This window comes from Pholcus phalangioides, unplaced genomic scaffold, assembly GCF_987345545.1.
Source record: "Pholcus phalangioides strain wild (caught in Gottingen) unplaced genomic scaffold, Ppha-v1.0 ptg000022l_1, whole genome shotgun sequence".
NCBI classification, from domain to species: Eukaryota; Metazoa; Arthropoda; class Arachnida; order Araneae; family Pholcidae; genus Pholcus; species Pholcus phalangioides.
The window spans coordinates 25,662,834-25,686,869 of record NW_028301615.1 but is presented as its reverse complement, the minus strand read 5'-3'; the positions used below and the strand labels follow the sequence as shown (position 1 = coordinate 25,686,869).

At 41.7% G+C, this 24,036-nt stretch overlaps 1 protein-coding gene across 1 annotated transcript; it reads right to left on the bottom strand.

Moving 5' to 3' along the window:
* Positions 1–1,123: 1,123 nt before the first annotated feature.
* LOC149070079 (uncharacterized) lies at positions 1,124–23,774 on the bottom strand. The gene is made up of 2 exons (XM_089249588.1): positions 23,378–23,774; positions 1,124–2,349 (listed from the first exon to the last, which is right to left on the bottom strand). Exons 1-2 carry the CDS (start codon positions 23,729–23,731, stop codon positions 1,351–1,353), a joined length of 1,353 nt encoding a protein of 450 aa, XP_089105714.1. The 5' UTR covers positions 23,732–23,774; the 3' UTR covers positions 1,124–1,350.
* Positions 23,775–24,036: the final 262 nt, after the last annotated feature.

Genomic DNA, 24,036 nt, shown 5'->3' with positions numbered 1-24,036 from the left:
ATTCAATTGACTAAGAGAACCCCCTTTATGAAGGGAACAAAATTTTTGTTCGATATAATTTGGGTTTGAGTGTAATGACTGGGATTTTTATGACAAGTCATTTTGGGCATTTTCGAGCTACTGGTCATATTTTAAGCTTTTTCAGACAATCAGTCATATTTTAGGAATTTTCACTCAACTGATCGCGTTTTTTGCTCATTTTTATCGCCAAAAATTTTCATTTGAAGGCATTTTTTTCGTTACGTTACTTACTTTGCCGTTAGATGTCTAGCCCAGTGGTTCTCAACCTTTTTTGGCCCATAGTCCCCTTTGAATAATTTTTTCTTGTGGCCCTTCTCATCGTACCCAGGTAAAATCCTGGGTAAGATGACCCTAAACTCATTCAGGAGTGACCTGTTCTACTTATTGAATTGAATCTATTCAAACTAAATTTGTAATGAACAAAAATTTTATATATTAGATCGATCTCTGTAATCCTGAGAAAGGCACTGATCCTGAAAAGGGGGGGGGGGTGATCATCCCTCCTAAGAATCGAATTATGTGGGCAAAATAGGTCTATGGGTAGGTCTACGGGATGATCTAACGAACCTTTGATAACCCCCAATAAGTCACCTGTCTGACACATCACTAATATGGGTCCACATAACATGGGTCCTGGTGGGGATTTTTCTATGCATGGCTGTCTCACCCTCGTGGGCCCCCAAGTAAAATGATGTACTGGGGTCCTATATTAAGTTGGAAGCAATCGTAACAGCTTGCATATTTACATTCGAAAATCATGTACCAGATCTCATCATGTAGGCCCTATGGATACGATGACTCCTAAGCTATGTCCACACGAGTTAAGATGGCCCTGGGTCCATGGACAGCTCTGCTGGATTTTGAAAGTCACACTTTTCCCAACCTTAATTTTCAATTGAAAGCTTTATCTCTTCACATCTCTCTGTGCTTCATCTCGCAAGGAAGCCCATCCCATATGGGCCCCAAGTTGAGAACCACTGGTCTATCGTTTGCTTTAACGAGGGTAGTCTTCAGATCAAAATGTGAATCCTCTATGATCTGATCTTTGATGTTTTGAACAAAAAAAAAAGGATTAAATAGTCAGGGCCACACCGTGGGGGGGGGGGGGCAGGCTGGTCTTGTGTCCTGGGCGCTGGATTCACCGTTTAACTGCTCTTTCTATACTACACAGGGCGTGGTTACGTCGGCTGACAAAATACTGTATCTGTTTGCGGTCCTGGAAACACCATAAACGAGGAACCATTTTCAAATGTGTTTTAATTTTGCAGCACAAGTCCATTAGGATCATGGAATCACGGTGCAGTTCTTCCTTTTATTGATGGTTTACCATCAGTTCTGCTTAGTATTAGCAGTCGTTTTGATGGTTTTAGACAGCAAAGTCGAAGCTCCAAGCTCTTTATCGTAGTTTGATAGTCTCTTGGGCAACGGTGGCAACCGGAGTTCGTCCCTGCTTATGGGTGGTACTTCGCTGTGCCACTGGCCAATGTTTCCCTGATGATGAAACGTCGAAGAAAAAAGGGAATTGCGGTCTTCGGTCGCTGTGAGTCCACCGAAAGTGGCATTCAACCTGTCCACGCTCGACCGATAATGATGGTGCTGCTGCGATCCGTGGATCGCCGTACTTCGCCCCGACGCGAAAGGACCGTCATCCGAAACCCCGTCGGATTCGTTGAGGCTCCTGCTGCCCGTCACTGTCTTTCGCGAACCAGACTTGATTTTGTGGCCGCTCGCCCCGACGTCCCACTCCCAAGGGTCGCTGCTGAACACGTCCACGCCGGAAAGGGACAGCAAGGGTAAGATAGCTCCCTGGGGTATAGTCTTCTTGCTGCTAGTTTTCTGGATCGTTGTCTCGACTCGGGGATCGGAAGTTTCTTCACGGTCTACCTTGGCGGTTTTATTGTTCGAAGACTTGTCGTCAATACTTGGAAGGTCCGTCGTGTTGTCCGCGGGGTCTTTACTGGTACTTGTCGGATTATCGGAATCTTTTTCGTTGTTGGCGATAGTTTCCGAGCCGTCTTTACCATTGTCTTTGGTCTCAAAGGAGAAGTTCATGAATGAAGTCAGTTTCGATGAATAGAGTTCCTGTGGATGTTTAGCGGCGAGTTCGAGAAACTTCAAGATTTCTTGCCGTGACTCGTGGTTCGTCGACGCTGCATCGAAAACCGTCTGTTCTTTGAGATTTCTGTGCTCGAGGGCCATCGCTGCCGTACCATACTGTCGTACGCAAGCGTCCAAAATTTGTGCCAATATCTCTAAACTTCCCGTTTTGGCGGCGTGCATAAGCGCAGTGTTACCATCCTGGTCAGTGATTCCACAATCAATCTTTGACTGAAAAAAAAAAACACGAGTGTATAAATTTACATGGTGCGAATACGTACTTTTATGACAAATATACGGCATTTAACTACAAAAATTATCTAGCATATTTTTGTGTTGTTTAGGAAGTCCCTAACCGAGCTTCCCAATTCGGTTAGGGATTGCCAAATTATAAACGTTTACGGCCCCCTGAAGTGTCGTGACGTACTGATTGGGGGAATCACAACCGTTCGCTCGATTTATCAACGAAATATGCAGCGCACTTCCTAACCCATCACTAACCATAACCTTTAAGAATCACTGTGCTAGATTATAGTAAATATGTGGGAAAACACCTTGTCCAAGGTATTTACGAATCAGGGAGACCGAGACTGAACGTGGAGACGTTTCAACAGAATCATTTCTTGAGTGAAAATGTAACTACAGTAGATCATCATTTTCCAAACTTTTTGTTCCATCGCCCCCTTCTTCAGAATTTTTTCTCTCTCATCGCCCCCTACTCAAGCGAACTCATAGGATCCTATGTTAAACCTGAAGCTTTTATCGCCCCCCCCCCGGACCATTCCATCGCCCATTTTGAGAAACACTGCTCTAGACTATCCGGTCTGATGTGGTGGAAGGATAGGCCGGAGTTCACTAAATTCTCATTTTTTACCTCACCCATGGCCCCCCCAAAGGGGGGTGGCTGAAAGGGCCCAGGACAATTTTCATCATTTTTTGCTTTTCACGCTATAAATTAACTACAGAAGGGGCCAGTGAAAAATCTGACCGGGGGGGGGGGGTGGCCCGCAAAAGATCTCAGCCTTGGGGCCATGATCCCACCCATACCATTAGAAAAACACCCTTTTTAGATCAAAAACCTGTTCTTATTCATATTTTATAACCTTTAAGTAGAGGCCAGTACTTTATAAATATTTGTTACGTACCGCGTACACACACACACCACTGCTCAGTAGCGTAAGCAGGTCTTTCTTGGAAGGAGTGGTTCATGTTTTTTGTTTTTTTTATTCTTTCCCGGTGTTTCGTTTTTTACTGAAAAAAAATGCACCATTTGTAAATCCCCCCTCCCCCTCTCATATGCTTATAGCAGTAGTTCCCAACCTCTTTTCCTTTCCGCACCCACAGTGCAGTGCGACTTACTTTCCCGCACGCCCCTTGGATAATAAGTTTTTATCTCTTAGAAAATTCAGGTTTTTTTTTCTCTCCTGTAATTGATTACATTAATTATGCAATAATTAATTAAAATAATGATATGAATTCTTTTGCTTATTGTTTAATGTCTTGGCCAATGAAGTAATATTTAGTTTTGACTTCATTTGTTTCGAAAATTAATTCGAAAATGAAACTAAAAATAAAGTTACAAAATTTTTTTTGCTATTTGGAAAAAACGATTCAAATTCTTCACTTTATTGATTCCACAGCCGCAACAACTATAAATTAATGCTTCTTTGACACTTGACTGAATTTTTTATACTTTTTCAGCATCACGACAGCATTAAATCTAAGCACAACATGCTAATAAAACGAGGAACCAACGAAAACAAACAACGAAATAGTTTAAGTAAATAATAGTATTTTTTTCCTCAACCGAAATGGAAAAAAAAAGGTGCGGTCGCTAATCGGAAAAAAAAAAAACCTTTTACAACGAAAAATTCGTATGACACATTTTTGCGCGAGCGGGGCCGTTTTAAGAGCATCATTGGCCCCCGGGCCAAGTGATTTTTCTGAGGCCCTACCTGACCGATTCCCGAAAAATTCAACTACTCGTTCTTATGAGGCCCTCTTCTCCCGAGGCGTCCGGGTGGGCCCCATGCGTTAGAGGCCTTTCACACGGAGCGGGTCCGGAAGAAGTTTTAACAATTGGAATATACTGCGCCTTTCAGACGAACCGAAAAATCTCCGCACCTATAATTTTTTTTTTTATAGGAAATGTTCATGCGGGTCCGGACGTCGTCCGCATGTGTCAAAACCTAAGTGCGGGCTCCGCATCCACACATAGAAGTTTTGACAATAGGTTTATTCGGGGCTATTCACACGATGCGGATGCGGAGAGAATTCGTCCGCATCTTTGGCTACTTTTTAAAGCTTATTTTGCACTGAATTTTTTTAATTATTTGCCATAAATATCCTTAAAAACACCATATGAGGGTCCCTGTTCATCAAATATGATGTACCCACATACGTCTATCCCTTCGTTTCCTTCTGAGATGGAGATATAGCAACTTTAACTGCCTTTTGTCCATATTTCACAATTTTATACAATAAAACCTGCCAACAACGGCCACTGACGGGACCAAAATTATAAGCCGTTCTGTTCATTACGAATATTTAATTGAGTACATACTTTAATAACTTTTAAATTTAATTTAAAAATTTTAATTTTTTTCTTTTTAAATTTTTAAAATTATTTAAAAATATAAATATCTGAAATATTATTTTAAATATTTGTTATTTTTTAAAATTTTTAATCTGTTAATTTTTTTAAACTTTAAAAAAAAAAACTTTTATTAAACAACGTTATCCACGTACGGTGTTCACTCAGGGCCGGATTAAGTCGTTTGAAGGCCCTAAGTCCTAAGCACTTGAATATTTTTGGTGGTTCCCCGATACCTACAAGTATATTTTACTCGATATTCAGTCTATAAACTGAAAAGAATGAAATTTTATATTTCAGAAGTGAGACTGATCTAAGGATGGGATTTCACTCTAAAAGGTTTATGAAAGTTATTTTATAAAACTTGAAAAATGTAACCAATAAACACATCTGTTACATTCGAGAGAACTTAACTGATCTGCCTATTGGTTGCATTTTTCAAGTTTTATAAACGAACTTTTATAGTGTAATCCCGGCCTAAGACAGAATTGTGATGTGAATATTTCTAAGCACAGGCATTTTGAAAGTCTCTACCCCTTCCCTTTTTTTATACTTGCAAATTCTTTGATATCTCCTGAATTTTTTTTTCTTTTTTTTGGAACATCGAATGTTTTGGATGTTTTTAGATTGGATTTTTCGAACATTGGATGTTTTTGGAATTTTTCCGAAAAGACGGATTTTTTTTCTTCAAAATATTTTGAAAATATTTGAAGACATTTTCTCCCATCGACTACTTGTGAGGATAGGAATGAAGACATCTTTATTCCCATATTCTATGTGGCTCTAGATTAAACCACCAAAGAATGCCTGTAGGCTGCCTATGGGCACTGAATCAGGGGTGAAGGAGGAAAATAATTACAAAAATTGCGAAAAAACAGTTTTTATGCACGAATTTCGAACTAATTTTGCGGACGATTCGTCCGCATCTTCAGTGCTCGTTTGAAAGGGTATGCGGACCCGCGTCCGCATCCGCTCCGTGTGAAAGGGGTCTTAAGACAGCGCTGTCTGCGAGCGGAGGTCAAATTATGATTCATATTTTTCTTTAGGAACTGAAAAATTCAATTTTTATCATCATTTTAATTTTCCTGAATAACCAATCAATATGTAATTTTTTTTTTCCATCTCGCACCCTAGGGATGCGTGCAACCGCGGTTGGGAACCACTGGCTTATAGTATTGTACGTTTTGAAAATTTATTTCAGAAAAATTAAGTCCAAGAATAAAAATAATTGCACATATTTTAAGATAAATTTGACAATATCTAAATTGCAGGGAATATGAAATCATGAAAACTGTACAGTATATAAATACAAAACTTTTAAATTGAAATATTAATGTAGACTTAATTCTTTCAAAAAATATTCAAGTTTATTTTACTGTTCATTGATAAATGATTACACAAATTGATAACGCTTGAAACTCCTGGACAAAGTAAAATTATTTCTCATTTTATCACGGATAATTATTATAATGGTCCGGATAGTGCGTTGTCCTTCCTTCCTTTCTTGAAAACCGAGCACAACTCAGGTCTATCACCATGGGAAATTTACTACCTAGCGACTTGTGCCAGAAGTGTAAGTGTGTATACCTAACAGTCTGAGTGCATATTTTAGTGTTGTGTCCGTGTGTTGTCCGAATAGTCATGAGCCGGATAATCGAGAGTCTACTGTATTTGAACCCAAATATTCCTAGAAACCTCGCACACAGGTATTTCAGTCTGCTGATCGGACACTTCCGAAGACGAGCACTACTACGCCGAACCAGGCGAGATATTATACATAGGCTGACCATATTTCCTCGAAAGAAATACTGGGAAATACGGGACATCGCCAAAAATGACGCCAAAAGTAAATAAAGTTGCCAAATATTGGAGAAATTATGTAAAAATCAAAATGGCGGGAAGTAGAGCATTACTGCAAATTGGAGTGGATTTAAATGAATTCCTCAAAATAAAACGTGACACTTTCGCTAAAAAGTCGGGACGGCCAAAAAAGAACAACAAAAAACCGAACCTGTCCCGAGAAATACGGGACGTATGGTCACCCTAATTATACAAGACGAGAAAGCAAACGCGAATCAGGGACTATGTGACAGGAGGGGTGAATTCCGTAAGTTCGTTTGAGCGTCCTGTATTTTATGGGACAGACAAATTTTCCCATATTATTCGGCTCTTGGGAAGGGCAGTCGTTCCCGTCTCCTCCTTCAGGTCTCTCGCCTGAGTGAAGGCAGACATCTTGAGCTGCGAATGGAGCGGATCCAAGCAAAGCCTCCTAGATGTAGTATCGAGGAGGCTTTGATGCTACCGGTGATCTGGTTCGATTCATCGAGTTCGGCATCATCAGGATCTCCGACACTGTCCAACCCTTTGGGAAAGAGCACAAACAATCCCAAGATGGTCTTTCTGGGCGGTCATGACTGCCTGTCTGTCTGCTGATGGACATGCGAGATGACTATCCGGCCACAAACTGGAAGTACTTATCGTGTTTGTATAGATCATGGGCGGAGATATCGGAGGGCATGGGGGGTGTGTCAAAGATGGAGTCGAAACTGATATAATGTATATGTGTTATGAATTGACATCATCGTGCCCCACAGACTTTCAACTCTATCTCCGACTATGGTATAGATTGATGTTTTTCCCCTTGGAAACGCCTTCCCAGCAACTCCATCTTAACACATCGCAAGTGGGGTACTGCGCGCCAGAGCTACACTTAAACATTTCACGTACAAGTTTTTGGCAAGATTGCATTTTTGGATTATCTCTGATGAATCGACGATATATCTGGTAACCTTGCCCTAACCTAACCGCACGTTAGAAAAAGAGGGGGGGGGGGGGGAGGGAGAAGTCCGTCTATCTTTTAAAGCCGAAACTAGAAACGAAAAAAATATTCTTATGAATGCAATTTAATTTATAAATTTGCCCAATACACACTTGGAATTTTTAAAATAATTTTTTGTCACATCAGTTAATATCATGTAGTGACAAAAGGAGTGGTCGATGTCGCCTACGAAAGCACATTTTATACACTAGCAAGCCACCGTAGGCAACGGACCACATTGCTCGGCTGTCTCCCCTTGGATTCGAACCTTGGTTCTCCCGCATGAGAATCGGACGTTCTACCAACAGACCACCGAGACCAATCAAATAAACTACTAACTTTCCTTAAATGTTTTCAATCAACAATATTTTTTTCAAACCATGTAATGCTCCCCCATCGAAAAGTTTCGCCACAGAGAGCAACAGTGCAGTGCCAACAATCAATCTATGCGGTTTCTCACTCACAATTTAAAATTCAGGTGGCAGCACTAATTTCACATACATAACGCTATATATGCATGCATGCAGACTCTTGGGTTCACACGCATTTTCGCGGCACAACTTTTCTACCTCCGGAAGGGAGTAAAATGGTAGTGAATGGCGACAGACTGGAGTTGTGCTCGGTTTTAACCCCTTCGCTTACAAGGTTTCGGCAAGATATTCGGATGATTTCTGTTTGCCAAATGGGAGATAAATAATCTTGTCCTAACCCAGTGGTCGGCAAACCGCGACTCGCGAGCCACATGCGGCTCTTTAGCCTCTCGTGTGTGGCTCTTCCACAAAATACCACGTGCGGCGCACAAAAATTCCAAGTTTTTGCAAAATTGCAAAAGGTTTACATCACTCTTATTTTCCAAAGAGAAGATCGGCTCAGTTTTGTTGAAAAAGCATTGCGTGTCTCAAGGGGTCCTTGGAGACATCTTAGTGGGTGCATGAGCCTAAATGAGAAAACAATTCACTCACTGCATTGCTATATACTGAATATTATTTTGTACAGGCTCTCCTTGCAAGAGCCAGATAATATGTGAAAAATTGCTCTGTCAAAGGCGCCGACACGAAGAACCTTGAGGGGAAGGTTGAAAGTTGCTGGCCGTCCCATATATACGGGATTCAAGTGCGTACGCAGGAGACGGAAGAGCAGCAACCAAAGCTGCATTAAGAGTCAAGTTAATCTTTCAAGCGGCTTTGCACTGAACTAATACTTCCTTATCTAATCATCTACTCTCTCTGTACCACCCTTGTTTCTTCTTTTTTATTTATTTTCCTTTCTTCCTTTTTTTAACGTGCGAACATGGGCGGAGATACGTGGAGGGGCATTGCCCCCCCCCCCCCCCAGCGTCAAAGGTGGAGTCCACTGATCTAATGTATATATGAATTGACATGATCATCATCGTGGCAATAATGAGCGTGCCCCCCAGACTTCCAAGTCTATTGCCGCCTGGCAGTCGAGTGGTTAGGGAACTAGCTTCTCACTGTGCAGGTCTGGGTTCGGGCATGGATGTTTACTAACACTAACAAATTCCCTGGACGGATCATGCTGATCCCTTGAGAATACGTGAATATCACGTTATTATTATTATCTCCGCCTATGCGTGCGAACCAGGCCACCACATTTATCGCCTGTATACGTCTAATACAGATCATTAAAATTTATCGCCAGCTTCTTTCTTGTACGGGAAGTAGTTAGTGGTGGAACCTAAACATTAGTTACCCGTCCCGATACATCTCCCTGGATCCGCACCTACCGTGGCATTCAAATCATCTTCCCCAATTCATCTGGCACAATGTGGGTCCGCCGAATACTAAAGATCAAGAACCCCCTGCTTTCAGCCCCCCCCCTCCCCTTTCAACATCACACGGGGGTGCCAAAATGCGTGCTTGACGTGGCTGGCCAAGCATCTAGTCGCAGGCGTTTTTTAAATCTTGACGGTGTTTTTCAATGTTGTCGGAAACGAAATATAAGGAAATCAGTCTGATGATAAACACATGGACAAAACATGAATAAATGATCCGATCGAAATCAGATCTCGTTCAATAGGTTTTATCTGGATTTTTTTCAATCCGACCGACCTCCCTATGATTAAATTAATCTTTTTCTTAATATAGCAAAATATTCGGTTGATTCCTATTTAACACGATGTTTTTCCAGACACGGAAACGTTTTTTTTGTCTGTCCCTGGTAACTGTTTCCATGACATTAATTCATGGTATGTATACACAAACAAGTCGCACCCGGCATCATGATAATAACAATAATAACAACAATAATATTATCGGATTTATCGTGTTTGTTTGATTGCTGTGACTAATTTCAAACGTATTCTCCGCCCGGTAATAGTTAACCGACTGGTCACGATACGCCATTTGTACTGACAGGTCGTTAAACCTTTTTTTACCACGCCATTTCCTGTCGCGTCATTTATGTCCCAACCTTGGGCGAAGATGTATTTTTGGGCCACCAATTAGCTTTCTTCGAAGCAGGCCCGTCATTTAGGGGGGAGGGCAACGGTCCGCCTGCCCCCCCCCCGGCTTTTGAAAATACACTACAAATGGTATTATATATATACATATATATATATGTATATATATATATGCGTACGTTTAGTACATGCTCTTTGCCCCCCCCCCCCCCGGAAAAAGTTGAAATGATGGCCCTGCGCTTCGAAGTACTTTTATATGTAAGGCAACCATATTTCCTCAAGTGGAAAAAAAATACGGGAAACCCTAAATATACACACTACAGTAGAAAATTTTCACCAAAAAAAAAAAAAAATTGCTAAAAAGTAATCAAAATTTGCCAAAAATCGCGGAAGAATCGTCAATAACGGGCAATCGCCAGTTGTCGGCTAGAACGATGCTGAAGGTAAAGAAGGTTGCCAATTATTGCTAAAAAAATTCATCCATGGCGAATAGTGGAGCACTGCTGCGAACCGCAGTGAGTTTAAATGAATTGCTACGAAAGAATTTTTGCGACGCCCCCATAAGTGATCGAAACAGCCCATGGAAGCACATTTCGCACTACTATGCATGTCTTTACTTCACTACAAAGCCACCGCAGGCATCGGACCGGTTCGCGCGATTGCCTCCACCGGGGTTCGAACCCGGGTCCTCTCGTATGTGTTCGACGTTTTACGAACAGGTAACCGAGATCAGTCGAATATAATACTAGCTTTCAAAAATGTTTTTAATGAACAATAATTTTTTAAACCATCTAACAATCCTCACTAAAAAGTCGCAACAAAGCCTATATAACAGTGGCAACAAATATTCGATCAATATACGTTTCTCACTCACAATTTAAAATTCAGATAGCAGCACTAACTTCACATACGCAGCAACAATAGCTATGCATGCAGACTGATAGGTTAGGTATAGATTATTAGGGTTACCACAGATTCGAATACTGCGGAAGGAGGACGCCTGCATGCGCAACCTTAATGGCGTCACTTATAATTTCTACTATAATAGATGGCGCCGATCAATAACACACACACACCGGCCACAAAAATAATTTTTCTCAACACAAAAACAGGGCTGCTGAAAAAAAGCATAAACAGAGAAAACATTCTGGGAATTTCGACGGCTATTGGTGAATGCGTATGGGAAGGGGGGGGGGAACCACAAAAACATTCAAATCAATGAAGTATTTCAAAGTAGATATTTTTCCCCGCAAAAAAAAAAAGAAAAATAACTTTGAAAACCTTAAAAGGAGGACAAATTTTCCGAAACGTAGGTGGACGCTTAAAACGACATAAAAATGGAGGACATGTCCTCCCTAAGGAGTATGGTTGGTAACCGTAGTATATTATTTTTTCCGCCTCCCCCAAAGCAGGTAGAACGGTAGTGAATTATACCAAATAGCGAAAGTCCGTTTTACAAGGGAAATAAAATATCCCTGGAAGTTACCAGTAACAGGGATTTTCGCTACAACCCGTTTACATAGTGTTTAGTTTATGCCGGAAATCGTCACTGGTCACGTAGGTTGAACGGAAGTGATTGATTCGCGATGGCTGACGAAGGAGCTGCGGCGGCTCACCAAAGACTGTGGCCAACGGTCGCCAAGTGCGGGGACTGCGCGAGAGAATTTTTTGTGACTAGACAGACCTGAAGATAACGCTGATTCAACATGTTATGTTCTCGATGATACAATAAAAGTGGGCAGTAACAGTGGTGACCTAGACCGAAGCAACCTTCTGATGACATAAAGATGACGAATCTACTCAGCCGAAGCCCAATGTGTGCAGCACCGCCGATGCCATTAAGATCAGGGTAGGACCTTTTTGTGATCGCTCTATTTTGTTTGGTCAGGATAACAAATGCTCTTATTTTTATTTTCGCAATTATATAACTAGATTCGCATAAAAGTCTGTATCCAAAAATGCCTAACGATAACTCTCCTAACCCTTCGCCACCTGACCCATCACCAGAAAACTTACAAATTTGTCGCGTTGCCTTGAAACTCCCGCCCATATGGCGGCAAAATATAAAGTTATGGTTCATTCAAGTGGAAAGTTGTTTTTCAATATCCGCCATAACTAACGACGCTACCAAATACAATAACGTGATTGCGGTTATAGATCCAGAAACGCTCGCTTCCGTTTCAGATATTTTATTGAACCCACCCGAAACAAACAAGTACGAGACTCTTAAACAACGGATAATCGAAGAATTCTCTGATTCTAACACTTGTCAAGTACGCAAGTTGTTGTCCGAACTACAGTTGGGGGACAAAAAACCTTCACACCTATTAAGGGAAATGAGAGATTTAGCCGGCAAATCTGTAAGCGACGATTTTCTAAAAACTCTATGGTTCCAACGTATGCCGTCAGAAACACAGGCCATCCTATCAGTTAGCTCAGAGAGCTTAGAGACATTAGCGAAAATGGCCGACAAAATAATAGAAGTTAGTAAAGACACATACAACAACAGCATCTATGCCATGGGGAGAGCGGAACGCACAGGGACCCCGCAGCTACATGTCAACAACGTTGAACCCGATAATCCCTCCCCTCTGACAGAAATGAGTGCCATGAGAGCGGAGATAGCTTCTCTTAGCAAAAAACTCGACCGCTTGTCTAGAGAGAGAGAAACAAACTATACGAGACGGAGGTTCAGATCTCCTTATCGTCGTTTCACTCCCTCATCACAAACAACCGGCTATTGCTATTACCATGCTAGATTCGGCAACAACGCCTTCAGATGTCAACAACCGTGCTCTTTTCAAACCAAGGAACAGGGAAACTAAACACGGCCGTCGACTATAATATATCGGCGACGTCAACACCGATGGCCGTGAAAACTTGTCGCCTTTATGTATTTGATAAAAGATCCCATTTGAGATTTTTAATTGATTCAGGATCTGACGTTTCTTGCATTCCACTCACAAAACATTACACAAAAATAGTTCCTGATTCATTTGAATTGTTTGCTGCCAATAACTCTAAGATACACACTTACGGCACCAAAGTTCTCAATGTTGACTTTGGATTAAGACGTTGTTTTGAGTGGAAGTTTCTCATTACAAGCGTACCAATACCGATCATAGGCGCACATTTTCTTCTCAACTTTGGACTTTTAATTGATCTCAAACACCGCAGATTAATGGACAGTGTCACGAAACTTTCGCAAATTGGAAAAATTGAATATAACTCTGAAAACTATTCCATTAAGGTAATATCCGAAACTTCGGAATATCACAAAATCTTGGCAGAATTTCCTGAACTGATAAAAGTGTCGCACAAAGTGAAGCCTGTTCAGCATAACACTGTACATTACATCGAAACCACCGGCCCGCCTATACATAGCAAACCCAGGCGATTAAATCCCAAGCTCTATGATGCTGTTAAGGAGGAATTCCAATTTATGATGAATCAAGGAATATGTAGGCCTTCTAAATCGCCCTGGTCATCACCATTACATGTCGTATCAAAAAGTTCAGGCAGTATTCGTCCAGTGGGTGACTACCGCAAACTCAATGCCTGCACGGTCCCAGATAGGTACCCCATTCCTCACATTCAGGACTTTTCAAATGCATTACACGGTAAAAGTTGTTTTTCAAAACTTGACATTGTGAGCGCGTATTTTCACATTCCTGTTCATTCCGACCACATTCCGAAAACAGCTGTTTGCACACCTTTCGGCTTATTTGAATTTCCTTACCTGAATTTCGGCTTGTGTAATGCTGCCCAATCTTTCCAACGATTTATGAATGAGATTCTTGGTGATCTGAAATTTTGTTATGTCTATTTAGATGACATTTTGATTTTCAGTGACAGTGAAATTGAACATAAGGTTCACTTACGCACTGTTTTGCAACGGCTCAATAACTATGGCCTCACAATTAATGTTTCCAAATGTGTCTTCGGTGTTGCGGAGATATCATTCTTAGGCCACTCCATTTCCAAACAAGGCACCAAACCCTTGCCAGAAAAAGTTGAGCCGATTCTCAATTATCCAAGACCAAGAACAATTAAAGAACTACGACGTTTCCTTGGACTACTCAATTTTTTTCGTAGATTTTTACCACACGCAGCACATACACAAACTACACTGAATAATTATTTGAAAGGGTCAAAAAAAAACGACAACAGAGAAATTGCTTGGACTGACATAGCAAATAAGGAATTTCAAAATTCCAAAACACTATTGTCCAACGCAACCCTTTTAGCACATCCGAAACCCGATGCCAAACTCGTACTTCAGGTAGATGCATCCGATTTTGCCATTGGCGGCGCACTGTTTCAGGTGGTTGACAACGAGCTTCAGCCTCTTGCATTTTTTTCTAGGAAATTATCTCCCGCGGAATGCAACTACAGCGCGTACGACCGTGAATTGCTGGCTGCATATGCTTCTATAAAGCAGTTTCGGCATATGTTGGAAGCTAGGGACTTTTCTTTACTCACGGACCATAGACCACTAACATATGCCTTCAAGCAAAAATTAGACAAGGCTTCCCCTCGTCAATGCAGGCAATTAGATTTTATTGCCCAATTCACTACTGACATACACTATATAAAAGGTAGCGAAAACATACCCGCAGATGCACTTTCCCGCATAACATCAATTTCAATGCCCAATCCTATTGACTATAACGAAATTTCAAAAGCACAAGAACGCGACCAAACTTTAACTGATCTTTTACAAAATCCACGAGGATTACAGCTCAAAAAAGTGACTTTGCCAGACTCAAATACTTCACTATTTTGTGATCTCTCCACTGGCACAGCTAGACCATACATACCAGAACAGTTTCGTAAGCAGGTTTTCGAGACCATTCATAATATTTCCCATCCAGGAATTAAAGCTACAACTAAATTGATTCGGACTCGTTTCATTTGGTCTTCATTAAATAAAGATTGTAATAACTGGTCCAGACAATGTATACCTTGTCAAAAGTCCAAAATAACACGACATACGAAAACCCCATTAGGTTTATTTCCTGACCAAACTGAGCGATTTGATCACATCCATCTTGATATCATTGGTCCTCTTCCTCCTTCTGGTGGCAATGCCTATTGTCTAACTATGATCGACAGATTCACACGTTGGCCGGAGGCGGTCCCGATTCCAGACATCAGCGCCGAGACTGTAGCTCGCACATTCTACGCAACATGGATATCTCGCTTTGGGGTGCCATCCAAAATTACAACAGATCAAGGCCGTCAATTCGAGAGCTCCCTCTTCCTAGCACTGGCAAGAGTACTAGGAATTCAACGAATACGATCCTCACCATATCACCCGCAAGCAAATGGACTCGTAGAGGAGCTACACAGACCCCTCAAAGCTGCCATCAAAGCTTATAACACAGAACACTGGTGTACTGCTTTGCCCACTATATTACTCGGTTTCCGTAGCGTCTTCAAAGAAGATCTGAAAGCTACCACCGCGGAATTGGTATACGGCACTAGTCTCAGACTTCCCGGAGAAATATTCGATCCCACTCCGAGGGAAACATCATCAAAAGAACTTATTGAGACTATCAAAGAACATTTTACAAAATTACGACCGCGACCAACATCTTGTCATGCACCACAAAGTATTTTCGTCCACCCTCATTTGAAAGACTGCTCACACGTATTCATTCGGCACGATGGGGTGCGAAAGCCGCTTCAAGCTCCATATGACGGACCATTTCAAGTGATTCAACGACGTGAAAAGACATTCGATATCGATGTCCGTGGAAAAAAAAGAACAGTTTCTCTGGACAGACTGAAACCCGCCTTCCTGGCTTCAGACGTGAACGATTCCAGTCCGTCACCAACAAGAATTACCTTACCTACGCCTCCCGCTCCTCAGACAAGAAAAACACGTTCCGGACGAACTGTCCATTTCCCGGACCGTTTCGAACCGTAAGTTCGCTACTGGGGGGGGGGGAGTGTGCGGCGGCTCACCAAAGACTGTGGCCAACGGTCGCCAAGTGCGGGGACTGCGCGAGAGAATTTTTTGTGACTAGACAGACCTGAAGATAACGCTGATTCAACATGTTATGTTCTCGATGATACAATAAAAGTGGGCAGTAACAGAGCTAATAGTAGTTTTCACGACACAAATGGTTATGGGAGAGGCGAGAGATAAAAGCCCCGTTCACATGTGTAAGATTGGGGGTCGCTTTGGTGATAATTACCGGCATGGCAAGTTTTTTCCCTCGTGGGGAAAAAAAAAGTGGGAGAGAAGCTCATCAAAAAACCCATCTTTCTTGGAGTGGATTGGTGGTCGACACCGACCTTCTCTCCCATAATCCTTTGCGCCGCGAAAACTACTGTAACCTCCGTCGTCAGCCATCTTGAATCAACCACTTCCGTTAAACCCACGTAACCAGTGACGACTTCCGGAAAGAAGAGGGGGGTTACCGACATAAACTAAACGTCATGTGAATGGTTTGTAGCGAAAAGTGAAAGTGAGTACATGTGAACGGGGCTAAACAGAGAGGTTGGTGTCACCCACCTTTATTCCGCAACAAAGATGGGCCTCTTTCGAGATGTATCTCCGCCCCATTTTTTTCCACGAGAAAAAAAAGTTGCTAATGCAAATAGGAGACAATAATACAAAGTAACCCCCAATCTTACTCATGCAAAGGAGGCTTTAAAAGATAATCTTTCGGAGGCGGGAGAAGCGCAGCGTGCGCGCGTTCATTTTATTTTCAATGTTTCTTCAGCGCTAGTGGTTGGCATCATCAGGAAGTGTCGTCCCGTATGATTGGATACTGAATTAGAAGATTCGATGGTTGTGCTCTGGTTAATAATAACCACTATTTCGTTCATCATACGCGTTGTTTTCTGAAATAACAAGATTGATGACGTTGCTTTCAATCGTCGAAATAGTTTCCCGTCACTTCTTTGGCGAGATGGCAACGGATTAGCTCCAAATTCTCACTTGAATATTGTAGGTTCTTCCCTAATCACATCCAGGTACTTCCCAGTTCTATATATGCTATGTAAGGATTTATTTTTTTCCATTCGTCTTTTTTTAATATCTCCCACTTACTTCTGCTAATAATCCGACAATGACTCATCCTCTCTATCTCATTAGGAGATAGATACAAGCAGTATTTCCAGATGGACGTGGGCCACACAGTGGAAAAGTAATATGGTCCCGCTGTGCACGACGCATGGTCCTTGGCGTTCGCAACCTGATGCACTACCAGATACTGATCTAGACGAAATACTACTAAGCAGACCAATGCGCCATCTTTGAACAAAAGTGCGATGACACTATAGCTAATCGCTGTTCCCTATCAAGTTTTCATTTTTAACGATTTCTGAGACATCACTTGGAGTGGCAAACCTTGGTTCAAATATAGATGGATCTACCTACTCCCCCCTTTATAGGTGCATTAGGTAAACCTAGATAATCAACCAACCAATAGGCTCCCCTTATCCTCTTCAATTTATATTTCCGTTTTTAACATTGAATATTCTTCAGTAAAGTTAGGGCCACACTCGCGTACAGCCTGGACCAATTAGTCGTACGCAAATATTTACTAAAAGTCATATGGAGCAATCATCACTGAGCCGAACTCGTAGAAGCCATGAGTATGATATTTGGTCAGCATTATAAATGTATTTCATAATGTAGACACCCAGTAAGATGGGATTTCAGAAAGTTCATTCCTGAAGGTGATCATGAGGGGGAATCTCATTGTCGAGTAATTTTCGGATCACCAAATCCACGCGACCGAGGCCGCGGGAAACAGCTAGTTTCTTATATTTTATATCGTGTTTTTGTTTTTTATCTTATGCTGTGTGAGTTTCGTCGTCACTGTTTGAATCTTTTTATTTTATTTTTTTAATATGTGTTTTATTGTGTAATGTTGTATTGTATACATGGGCAAACAAGGAGATAGATACAAGTAGTCTATAAAGCAGTCAATAAAGCACCCGACACCACCATGCCCTTAATCAGGGTAATGGCTAAAATTGGTGATTTTCGATAGAGCTAGGACGGTGTACGAACTAAAAGTGAAAAGTAAAAATATAGCTTCCATCCTCCAACATTTGCCAATGGTGAAGCGGCCACGCTACTCGGCCAGGACCCAAAACTTGGAACGTATTGGGCGAGGCTGTACACGAGTGTGTCCCTAGCTTCAGCGATGTAATCAACAGCAATTCGTGTTGTAAAGCCACATATCGACTCTTTCCTGGTTGAATACCTAGTGGAGAATCTGGATGGCTGGTACCACTGATTTCTTCAGCGTACCCTGGTACTACTTGGCAGAATGTCAACGCTGTGATGTCAAATTTAGACAACAGGATTCCAAACCACCTTCCTCTCACTGGAGAGAGTTTTGCGGCAGTTGTAAATTATTACTTTAGGAATATTGCAAAGTCTCTCAGTTTAATATAATTTTCAGTTTCATGTCACACGAACATGAAGTCGAATGTCTGACGGAGGGCGTTAGCTGGAATTTATTGCCGTTTAAACCAGAACAGCGTTTCTCAAACTCTCTGAACCCAAGCACAAGTAAAATGAACGAATGGTTGGTATCGACGGAACGCTATGGACAGATGTGAATATGTGCTGATGGTATATTTATGTATTTATATTAAGAAATTCCGAATGTACAGGAACGTGTACGAGGTTGCATGTATCATGTTTGAATTGTCAAATCTAACTGCGGACCATAGATTGGAGAACGCTGATCTACAAGCCTTTGTCGGAATTTCGCAGCAGGTGGCCTTAATTCAATATCTATTCCTGTATTTATAAATTTGCCCAATACACACTTGGAATTTTTAAAATAATTTTTTGTCACATCAGTTAATACCATATAGTGACAAAAAGAGTGGTCGATGCCACCTACGAAAGCACATTTTATACACTAGCAAGCCACCGTAGGCAACGGACCACATTGCTCGGCTATCTCCCCTTGGATTCGAACCTTGGTTCTCCCGCATGAGAATCGGACGTTCTACCAACAGACCACCGAGACCAATGAAATAAACTACTAACTTTCCTTAAATGTTTTCAATCAACAATATTTTTTTTTAAACCATGTAATGCTCCCCCATCGAAAAGTTTCGCCACAGAGAGCAACAGAGTCTACAACAGTGCCAACAAATATTCAATCTATGCGGTTTCTCACTCACAATTTAAAATTCAGGTGGCAACACTAATTTCACATACATAACGCTATATATGTTATAACAGACTGTTGGGTTCACACGCATTTTCGCGGCACAACTCCCCTACCTCCGGGAAGGGAATACGTACCCTCCTCTACCGGAGGGCCAAATGGCGACAGACCGGAGTTGTGCTCGGTTTTAACCCCTTCGCTTACAAGGTTTTGGCAAGATATTCGGATGATTTCTGTTTGACGAATGGGAGATAAATAATCTTGTCCTAACCCAGTGGTCGGCAAACCGCGACTCGCGAGCCACATGTGCGGCTCTTTGGCCTCTTGTGTGTGGCTCTTCCACAAAATACCACGTGCGGACGCACGAAAATTCCAGGTTTTTGCAAAATCATGTTATGACACGCATTTTGGCCATTTTGTTCTCGCTCCATTCCCCTTCCAAGTGAATCATCTTTTTCACGGGTTTTTGCCGAAAAAAAAGAGTGAAAGCCTGACGCTGCTGTCACGTGACACTTCCACGACCAATCAAAACTGGATTTTGGGTCGAAACCGGGAAGTTCGGGAAAAAGTTGTCGAAAATGAGGCTTTTTTTCCTAAGGTACTCGGGGTAGATAGACGCAAAAGACAAGTCTCCTCTCAGAACAAGGGGGACATGCAATGCTTTCCATACTAAGGAACGTCAACCTCTACTCTGCCAGATCATAGAAGACGATGCTGCTGGACCACCACCTCTTATTACGGCTCTCCCGAGGCCTACTGTCTCCAACCAACGTCGTTCAACACTGCTAGAAGCTATCCACCAGGGGCCACACATCTGAAGATGACGCTCCTGGACCAGCACCTTACCACCTCTCATGACGACTCTCCCGTGGCCACCTCTCTCTCCATCTGCATCCAACATCGGTCATCGCTGCTGAAGCAATCCACCAGGAGCGACCATCCGAAGACGATGCTCCTGGGGCCTCTGCTCCACAAGACGCACTTGGCACTCTACCTTGGGCTTTAATCGACGACGTCCTCCGGCTAACATCTCGTCGGACAAGCTTACAGTGAACCCGTCTTCCGCACATTTCCCAGTGAAGGGAGCCAGATATCCGTAAGACAACAAGTAAAATAATAACTTAATAAAATTAAGTTTAAGTTAATTTTAGGGAGCGTTGTGGAGTGAAAGAAGATGTAGTGTCGAGGATTGAAAAAGGTATGTTGAGAGATGGTGTGGATGGGAGAGTTGGAAGGGGTCGACCTCAGCGAACATACCTCAATCAGATCGAGGACGTTTGTAGCAAAGGCCAGCTGAGGAGTACCTTAATTAAGTTAATAACAATGTACCTACCTATATAGTTCAAGTTTGAAAAATTTCGCTCTCAAAAGAAATGTCAATCGTTGTGCTGTTGATATTTGGCTCTGTTCACTAATGAGTTTGCCGACCACTAGACTAACCCAACCGCACGTTGGAAAAAAAGGAAAGAAAATGAAGGTAAAAAAAAAGAAGAAAAGGAAGGAGAAATAAAACAAATGAAAGGAAAACAGAGTATATAATAGATAAGAAAAGATAGAGATAACACAGCAGATAAAGGTATACGAACTAGATTTCTCTCTTTCCACCCTCACGCTACCTGCTATTTTTCCCCTCTTATATGCATATTGTCAAAGGATACATCATATGTAGAAAGAAAACCACTAATAATTGTATAGAAGTAAAAGAAAGGTAAAAAGAACAACTTCTCTGAGGGTTACAACAAAGCATCACGATGATGAGGAGAAAGGAAAGAAAACAGAGCGATTGTTTGAATTAATTCCACACGCGTATGGACGCAGAATTACGTCCTTGATCGTAAAGTGGTTAAAGAAACCATAAAAAGAAAAAACAGAAGTTTGGTGATTGTCATTTTCTTCTGAACGTTTTCTCAACACTAGTGGTCGACATTATCAGTACTAGGCCTATATATCTAACAAGGAAAGGGTCCCAAAGTGACGTCTTCAAAAAGTTCACAAAAAAATACCACTGATTCTGCTCACTTAAATATGCATAAAAACACGAAAAAATCGGTGGAATTATCATAGGTCACTCAGAAAAAAAAAAAGAAGTAAATATTAATATCTTGAACGCCAATAGAGCCAAAAATGAATTCAGAAATCCCGCAACCCTAGAGCGACATCATTCAAATAATACATGATCAGGTTCAGTATTGAAAAAAAAGAGAAATTACTAGTTTCTGGAACAAAGAAGCTAGAGAAAAGACAAGGAAAGATAGGGAAAATAAGTTTTTTGTAGATATCGTCAAGAAGCGCGAGAGGTGATGAGTAGCCTGATATAATTTTAATAATTTTTTGCGGTTTTGACAATTGCATTCCGCTGCTAATTTCTTTATATTTATGTGTTTCTGGGTGAGATGAAAAATTTACTTGAATTCTTTGAGGACCTTGGGACCCTTTCCTTGTAAGTGACATTACCGAATACTGGATAAGAAGATTCGTTGCATATGCTCTGATTGATAACGTGTGACTTCTGTTTCGTTCATCAACGCGTTATCATCTGAAATAACGGGACTGATGGCGTCGCTTCTGGTTTTTGAAATCGTTTCCAGTCAGTGCTTTGGTGAGATGGAAACGGATTGGTGCCAAAATTTTCGCGTCGAAAGTTAACCCCAAATCACATACAGGCACTTCTACGGTCTGTATACTATACGCCAGTGATTCTCAAACTTTTCTCACCCGCCTTTCTCTTGCCCAATGCATGATTCATTTGCGCAGGGTCGCCCTTAACAAACACGGGACCCCAGTGCGAAAATGATAGTGGGGCCAGAGGCGTCTTAATAATTTCAGGTTCCCCCCGAAGCCCGATTTTGTATATTCTGTAAGGAGGAGGAGGAATCGGCAAATCCAAAAAAAAAAAAAAAAACACACACACACACACATTATAACAAAATATACAGGAGTGCTGAAAAATTTCCATACAGAAAAATATAAACACAATTAAATTTGAATTGGCAAAAAAATTTAATGAAAATTTTGTTCAGAAATTGTTTTTTAAATTGATGGAAGAAATAATTTCAAAACCATTGAAAATAGGGACCCGCTGAAAGAAATTGTCTGAGAACTGATGTGAATTCAGAACCGATGTATCAAAAACGAGAAAAATAATTAGAGATAATCCCAGCACCAATGCAAATTCAGACGAAATGAAAGAAATACTCTTCCACAATTGATGAAATTTCAGAATTCCCGAAAATTCAGAATTTGTGAAAGAAATCATTGCCGTAAGTGCGCCCTTCACAATAACGCGAGCCCCGGTGTGACCGCACCTGTCCCCCCCCCCCCCCCCAAGAGCGTCTCTGTATTTGCGGCTCCCGCGAATGATTAGGTAGATATTTTCCCACACAAAAGAACCACTTCAAAGCATTAATGGTCACAAAAATTATATTATCTTAAGCTCGCCGCGACGTCCCTAACAAAAGTTGATGACACCCCTAGGAGCCACGAAGCACACTTTGACGTGACGTGTCACATCACCACAGTGAGACCGCACCTACTGAAGACTAGTAGGTGGAATTTCATATCACACGCATGCCGCGTGATCCCACACGTGTAGTAGCCTGTGGGCACCATAATTTTCGGTGCTTACGAGCAACAGGTTGAAGATGCCTGGGTATACAGGGTGCCCTGTAAGCGCTCTACTGCAGCCTTTATCTCATAACCGAGGCATAGTTTCAATTTAAAAAAATGTTCAAAAGGCGTTCAAAATTTAGCTTGTACCAGTTTTGAGAGTAAAAATATAGTGTATAACAAAATAAAAAACAATCTCAGTGTATAACAAAATTTTTATACGGTGCCCCTTGTCCTTTAACTTCCAATTAGAAAGTTGTTGCCCTGTCTCTCCTGAGTCCAAAAAAAAAAAAAAAAAGAAATCCAAGTTTCTAAATGTAATATCGGAAGTTTTTTTGCTGATATTTCATAACTTTTCTCTGATTTTGATTTCAAATATCTTAGTGAATATCGCACTTAGAAACTTGGAATTTTTTGGTTGGTCTCAGAAGAGACAGGGCAACAACTTTCTAATTGGAAGTTAGAAGATATGCAAAAAATTTAGATTGTTTATTTTTTAGCACAGTGTATTTTCATTCTCAAAACAGGTACAGGGTAATTTTTGAACGCCTTGTGAGCATTTTATAAATTGGAATCATACCTCTACGACGGGCAGTTGATGAGATAAAGGCCGCATTGTCACCTGCAGGACACCCTGTATAACAGACGAAGAATAAAGAATTATAACTCACGTATTCCAGCAATAACTTGACCGTTTCAACGCTCCTCGTGGCCGCGGAGTGCATCAAGGCCGTCATCCCTTTCCAGTCCTGGGCGTTGGGGTCGGCACCGGCGTCCAGGAACAGCTGGACGAACTTGAGCCGGAGCTTCGGATCCTCGACGTGCACGCAGGCGCTCGACAGCGGCGTCCGGCCCCCGTCGTTCTTGCCGTCGATCTGGACTCCGGCCTCGACGAGCAGCAACGCCTGTCGGTAGCGCTGGTGCTTGATGGATTCCAGCAGAGCGTACTGACCAGGAGGTGATCTACCGGCCTTCAGGTGATGATCTTGACTCATCGCTGCGATCTTCAGCGTGGACAGGGACATCAGCTGGACTCCTTCCGGCCATTTCTAAGCGGGAATCTCCAAGAGAAGTTAAATTAGTGGAGTTGAAGTTGAAAAGTGGTGGGAGAGAACCACTCACAAGTGTCATTGGCTAATAATCCATCATGACCAAGCACAGACAACTTCATCCATGGGATATTATTCACTTGACCCTCCCCTCCATGCGGGAATAAAAATTTTGTTATCATCCACACAGGGAATATTGGGAAAAACATTCGGCATAATGGATTAGTTTTTTGGGAAAAAATAATGAGCTTCGTCTCTCTGTTGTTGTTCCTTGAATATAA

Excerpts from the sequence above, each read along its gene's own strand:
- LOC149070079 (XM_089249588.1), bottom strand. The coding sequence starts at position 23,731 with ATGTCCCTGTCCACGCTGAAGATCGCAGCGATGAGTCAAGATCATCAC. Across the intron at positions 2,350-23,377 it reads TCAAGTTATTGCTGGAATAC|TCAAAGATTGATTGTGGAAT; the intron begins GTGAGTTATAAT and ends TTTTTTTTTCAG.